Raw genomic sequence first — 6,562 nt, 5'->3', positions numbered from 1 at the left:
GCCTGGCCACTCAAACGAACGCTTTAACTCCGGTGGGGGGTGCCGCCCTGCTTCCGTGGACGTGCGTACGTTCGCATGCATACGCGGCTGGACCACCGGGGGGGGGGGGGGGGGGGGGGGGGGGGGGGGGTTAGTTCCAGGTCCCTGCAAATGCACGTCGCGCATCACTGTTTTTGATGTTAACATGACACATGCGACTGAATCACATGCTCAAGCTCAAGCTTTGAAACTTGAAAGCTAGCATTACTAGCGCCTAACCGAGCTGTCGTGCTCGGGGCTAATCGTCGTACATACCATGGTACCCAAGTAGGTAAGATTGCCTCTCACGCTTTCGCAGAACGCCGCGATTGTTTTCAGACCACCTTTATCTGCTCCCGGACCGTGTGTGTATCGCAGCAGCCAGCGTGCATGCGGCACACATGTCTCGCAGTGGCCGCAGCTCGTGCGCGCGCGTGCGATTTGGGCTCGATTCGATCGAAGGGTACCTGACGCCATTGCTGATCGATGATGATCCGACCATCGGACCATCGTTGGAAAAGCAGGAAAGCCTACGCTACCTCGTCTCGAGCCACTAGGTAGCGTCCCCCCCCCCCCCCCCCCCCCCCCCCCCCCCCCCCCCCCCCGCGTCAAGTCGTGGCAGAATCCAACCCCGCCACCATGAGCTTGCTCGTTTTCCATCACATGACACGCATGGCATGCACGCCCCGGCCGGCGGGCGGCGGCTAGCTTCACCCCATCGCGCCTCTTTCGGACGAAAAACCACGTCCTCGCGCGCCCGGGAACCTTGTCCTGGCCGGAGCGTGCCAGCGGACGAGCAGAAAGCGAAAAAGAGGCAAATCTTCGCCTGATCCTGTGCAATCGATCCCTGCGCCTGGAGACGACACTTTGGCGAGTTCCTCGAAATGTGCCTCTGCCAGCCCGATCGGTCTGCCTGTGCCTAGCTAGGCAGATCCTAGTACATAGGACTACTATAGGAGTAGGCCACTGTGGCCGAAGAAAGCAGAAGAAGAGACCCAGCGGTGAACCCGAGATGTTTGACCGTTGCACTCAGTACCTAGCTGTACTCAGGCACTCAACCTATACTCTCAGTACCCAGGAGTTGGTGCGATTGCACGTTTCTCGCTGAAGATTTGGGTAGCACGTACTTCGGTAAAGTCCCGAAGAAAATGCCTGCAGCCTCGTCAGGAAAGCAGTGAGGATTTTAATTTGTCGACGTAGGAGTACTTTTATTTGGGTGCGGGGTAGCAGAGATAAATGCAGTGGCCCGTGGCCTGGTGCTGTGGATTTCTCCCCGTCTGCATGCCTCCGGTGAGATGAGGACGGACGGGCGCAACGCGGCCTGAAAAGTTGGTCAAGATACGGAAGCGCGGGGCGAAGGATTTCTCTTTTGGTTGAGTGCCGATGGCAACCGTCTCCCTCGGCGCTGGGAATTCCGAGTTCCTCACCGGGGCTCCACTCGAAAAAAGTTCCACGGCTTGCACATGGCGGATTGACGCCAGGAAATAAACGTTACTTTGCATCAGCGGCGTGGAATGAACCAATGCAGGGAGGGTTAATATATTCTTAACCATGGACTCTGGACTCTGCCTGCTTCGTGCTTCCAGAATCAAGTCAATTAGCACAAGCAATGTCGTTACGCCTGTCTTATCTTGGAACCGAAACTCCTTTTGGAACACGAGAGAATTTCATCACAGCTTCCAGAAACTACACTTTATGGTGCAGAGCCATTACCATACTCGTACAATCATACGCGGTGAATCTTCCAGTTTCTGTACCTTCCTGCTGAAATCCTTGCATCAGTACGAGTACAAAATTTCGAGTGTCCGAACCAAAGGGATCCTAATCAGGCAGGCGCAGGATTCTTCCCAGCTAAGCGCACCGCCCAAGTACTCCACTAGCCGGTCAGTCAATAGCTAAAGAAATTGGGCGGCAAGTCTCTCGGCGCTCCCCAGCAGGGATGTGCTGATGTGCATGAGTCATGACGCGCCTCCGGAGTTGTTTATTGGCAGACCCCCCGCGCTCCCGTCCGTGTTCTCTGTTCCCTCCCCTCGGCACATCGCACTCCCTTCTCTCTCCTATCCTCCTCGGTCTCCCCCCTAATCGCTTTGTCTAATTAATCCCCTCCGCTTCCACCAGACCACCACCACCCTCCAGTCGCCCTATAAATACGCCACCGCCGCACACCACTTCAGCCATTCTCATCTTCTCTTCGTCCTCCTCTCTCCTTTCCGTGCTCAGCTTGCTATAGCTCCCGTCTCCACCTCCAACGAGGCCAAGAAGCACGCGTACGTGTAGCAGGCTGGCGGCAATGGCGCGGTGCCTGGTGTTCATGCTGCTGTTCCTCATCTCCTCGCTCATCTCGACCGTGGGGCTCCCCGTCGAGCCGCCCGCGGAGCTGCTGCAGCTCGGCGACGTCGGCGGCGGCGGCCGCCTCAGCATCGACGCGTCCGACATCCAAGAGGCGTCGCGGGACTTCGGCGGCGTCGCCCGTGCCGAGCCCGTGGCGGTGTTCCAGCCCCGTGGCGCCGGCGACGTGGCCCGCCTGGTCCGCGCCGCGTACGGGTCGGCGCGGGGGTTCCCCGTCTCGGCGCGCGGCCACGGCCACTCCATCAGCGGGCAGGCGCAGGTGCCCGGCGGGGTGGTGGTGGACATGAGCCATGGCCCCGGCGCCGCGGCGCGGGCATTGCCCGCCTACTCGGCGGCGCTGGGCGGGCACTACGTGGACGTGTGGGGCGGCGAGCTGTGGGTGGACGTGCTCAACTGGACGCTCTCCCACGGCGGGCTCGCGCCGCGGTCGTGGACGGACTACCTCTACCTGTCCGTGGGCGGCACCCTCTCCAACGCCGGCATCAGCGGGCAGGCCTTCCACCACGGCCCCCAGATCAGCAATGTCTACGAGCTCGACGTCGTCACAGGTGCGTAGCTGCTAGCCGTTTTCAGCTAATCCATAAGTATCCATCCATCAACCCCCTAGCTTTGCTTCGTGTCCCTGGTTATCCCAAGCTCCCCGCCCAAGCCCTCTGGATCGCTCGACTGACACGTACACGTGCGTTGCGCGTTGGCAGGCAAGGGCGAGGTGGTGACCTGCTCGGAGACGGAGAACCCGGACCTCTTCTTCGGCGCGCTCGGCGGACTGGGCCAGTTCGGCATCATCACGCGGGCGCGCATCGCCCTCGAGCGTGCTCCCCAAAGGGTAACAACCACAACGACATTCTCCTTCCCTGAGATCACCTGCACCAATTGATTCTTTATCGAGCTAACACCCCAGTTAATTACTGCTAGTACAGCATCTTTCAATTTTTTTTTACTAGGACAGCATCTGCATCTATCTGTCGCCGTTCGAGAGGAACGGGAGCTCGGGCGCGCGCGCCCGCCTTTCCTTTTCCTTCCCGTGACCCGTGTCTCGTGCGGGACCAGGCCGGGTCTCCCTCCCGTCGCGCGTGTCACTGGCCTCGCTTTCCAACCAGTGACCGACCCCGCAGGGAGCTCGGCCACGCCCACACCGGCCATGCAAGTGGCGAGCGCGCCGCTGATCTGCGGGGGCAAAGCGCATCCCTGCCGCCCGCGAACTCCTTTGATAGGCGCAAACGGCTGCCACATGCGTGTGCAGCGTCCCAAAAGGGCCCCCGCGCGTACGTGTTCCTAATTATAGCCGACCTGAGCAGGGGCAGTACGACACGTACGCTTGGCTTGGCTCCTCCGGCTTTGCTTCGGCAACCGGAACAGTCTTCTCGTTACACTGTTCGTCAGAGTCTGCCGGAAAGGAAGAGGTCCAGCGGTCAGGTGGTCCAGGGTTCGGTAGGGGCCGATCCGTGGGTCCTCGTCGCCAATCAACTTGCTCTGCTGACCGATTAGCCATCGCCGTCGTCGTCTCGTCCGGGTTTTTTGTTTAGCTCGCCGGATCTTTCGCAAGATTTTGTTCCCCCGTGCTTAGCTTAGCGAACCATCCATCAGCTAATCCCCTGCTAATTAATCGGCATGTAATCTAAGGAGGAACGATTCTAGCGAGCTGCTTAATTAACGGCCGGAATGCGTGGTTGGTGGCTGCAGGTTCGGTGGATCCGGGCGCTCTACTCCAACTTCAGCGAATTCACGGCGGACCAGGAGCGCCTCATCTCCCTCGGCGCCGGCGTCCGCCGGTTCGACTACGTGGAGGGCTTCGTCGTCGCCGCCGAGGGCCTCATCAACAACTGGCGCTCCTCCTTCTTCTCGCCGCAGAACCCGGTGAAGCTCAGCTCGCTCAAGCACCACTCCGGCGTGCTCTACTGCCTCGAGGTCACCAAGAACTACGACGACGCCACCGCCGCATCCGTCGACCAGGTCAGTGCGCGTCCATTGCCGCCGCCTTTCTTTCTTTATTGACACTGGAGGAGTAGTATAGTATTTGCATTGACTCCTAATGTGGTTTTTGGTTGTGAAATGAAATAATGTGGGATAACAAGCCGCCCCATTTTGGGGCGGCGAGCCAATCATTGGAACCATGTTTTCAGTTAGTTATAGCCGGTTTAATAGGATAATCGTAGCCCAGATGATGGTATGATGACGGTCACATGCGCGTGCAGATCATCATAGAAAAAGAGGATCTTGAATTGCTCCTAGATCTTGTTCCGTCAGCAAAGCGAATATTTTATCCTGCTTCAAAGCTAAGGGATTTTTTTTTTGAATTCTTCAGGACGTGGACGCGCTGCTGGGCGAGCTAAACTTCCTCCCGGGCACGGTGTTCACGACGGACCTGCCGTACGTGGACTTCCTCGACCGCGTGCACAAGGCGGAGCTGAAGCTGCGCACCAAGGGCATGTGGGAGGTGCCGCACCCGTGGCTCAACCTCTTCGTGCCGGCGTCCCGCATCGCCGACTTCGACCGAGGCGTCTTCCGCGGCATCCTCGGCGGCCGCACCGCCGGCGCCGGCGGGCCCATCCTCATCTACCCCATGAACAAGCACAAGTAAGTCAACCCCATTGATTGATTATACAAAGACAAGTTGACGGCGCATTGCATCTAGGCTGGCTGGCGGCGCTCTCATCGCGATCTGCCGCCACGCACGCGGAGGGCGGCGCGTCGCCGTCCTCCGCTCCCCCGCCCGCGCTTCCAGCGAACCAAACCTTCCACCCCCCACATGCAGCGCACGAGACACGGGGACAGCACATGAGCCCGCCACGTCCCCGCGCCGTCCGACGGCGCCGCCCTGCGCTCACATGCGGCGCGGGCGGCAGCGCACGGGCAGCGCAGGTGGGGGCTCGCGCTCGCCTAGCTGTTTGCGATCGAGTGCGCCATGGTTGGCGCCACGCACGCAGTCACCTACTCACCTGTCGAGTCGGTAGTAGCAGCAGCAGATTGCCGCGGATTAATTAATTGCCGAGCTGCGTTCGTCGAATCGGGGCGCCTTGAATGGCCGCGGACATACCGCGCACTTGCGCGACAGGGCCTATTCTATTCCCCATGGATGCAACGCCCGTAGCCGGCCATCGATCTCGAGCGCGGCTGGTGGCGCCGACCACCCATTTTAAACCGGTGCGGCGAGCACGGCACAGTCAGAAATCGTCATTGCTTGATATGTAACCGAACCGGATCGATCACCTTTACTTTGGGGGTCAGTTAGTGGCCAGGTAGACGCACCGATTCTTTGTTGCTTTCAGCTTCAGCACATTCGTTCGCAACAACCTTAAAAAGCCGTATCACAGAATCATCAGATGATCCTGGTGATGGTAATGGATCATAGCCTTTCACAATCGAACTCAATACTATTTACTTTAGTTCAAAATCATATAATATTATGATCTGGCTCTTATTAAGTTCGATCCTAAATTTACCGATCCTGCTAAAAACCGCCGCTTTCCTATCCTCTATTCCAACCTTTCGAGCTTCGATTAGGCTATTACTTCGCAATTGCATCTCTGAACTGGACAATGACGATGATCTGACCGGGTGCTCTGTGATCTTTGCGCGCGCAGGTGGGACCCGAGGAGCTCGGTGGTGACCCCGGACGAGGAGGTGTTCTACCTGGTGGCGTTCCTGCGGTCGGCGCTGCCGGGCGTGCCGGAGAGCCTGAGCACGGAGGCGCTGGCGCGGCAGAACCAGATGATCCTCGACTTCTGCGAGGAGGCCGGCATCGGGGCCAAGCAGTACCTGCCCAACCACAAGGGGCAGCACGAGTGGGCGGAGCACTTCGGCGCCGCGAGGTGGGAGCGGTTCGCGCGGCTAAAGGCCGAGTTCGACCCCAGGGCCATCCTGGCCACGGGGCAGGGCATCTTCCCGCCGCCCGGCTCGCCGGCGCCCGTCTCCGACTCGTAGGCAGGCAGGCTCATGGCGGTGATCGAGCTGCTACTGATTGTTTAGGCGCGTGTAGGTAGTTACAGCAGTAACCATACGAGGCAGATTATTTAGTTGGTTATATTAGTAGGTAGCTCTGGTTGATGTACAAATGTGGGTGGTTGATGATCACGTGGTGGCATAGCTGTTGTGAACCTGTGATTGGGTCTCTGTATAGGGCAGTTAAATGTCAATGTGGCAGGTGAAAATTTTTTGATTGTAAATACCGGCGCCTGCCTCCGTTTCCTTTTTC

General features: G+C 58.9%; 1 protein-coding gene across 1 annotated transcript; it reads left to right on the top strand.

Annotated features, from left to right (window-relative positions):
* The first annotated feature begins 2,168 nt into the window (after positions 1 to 2,168).
* Positions 2,169 to 6,562, top strand: LOC117854955 (cytokinin dehydrogenase 5). The gene is made up of 5 exons (XM_034737217.2): positions 2,169 to 2,915; positions 3,066 to 3,193; positions 4,051 to 4,320; positions 4,673 to 4,944; positions 5,952 to 6,562. The coding sequence occupies exons 1-5, from the start codon at positions 2,309 to 2,311 to the stop codon at positions 6,289 to 6,291; spliced, it is 1,617 nt and encodes a 538-aa protein (XP_034593108.1). The 5' UTR covers positions 2,169 to 2,308; the 3' UTR covers positions 6,292 to 6,562.

Source organism: Setaria viridis, chromosome 5 (assembly GCF_005286985.2).
Source record: "Setaria viridis chromosome 5, Setaria_viridis_v4.0, whole genome shotgun sequence".
Taxonomy (NCBI): Eukaryota; Viridiplantae; Streptophyta; class Magnoliopsida; order Poales; family Poaceae; genus Setaria; species Setaria viridis.
The sequence above is the reverse complement of the archived record's forward strand: the minus strand, read 5'-3'. Positions and strand labels throughout refer to the sequence as shown.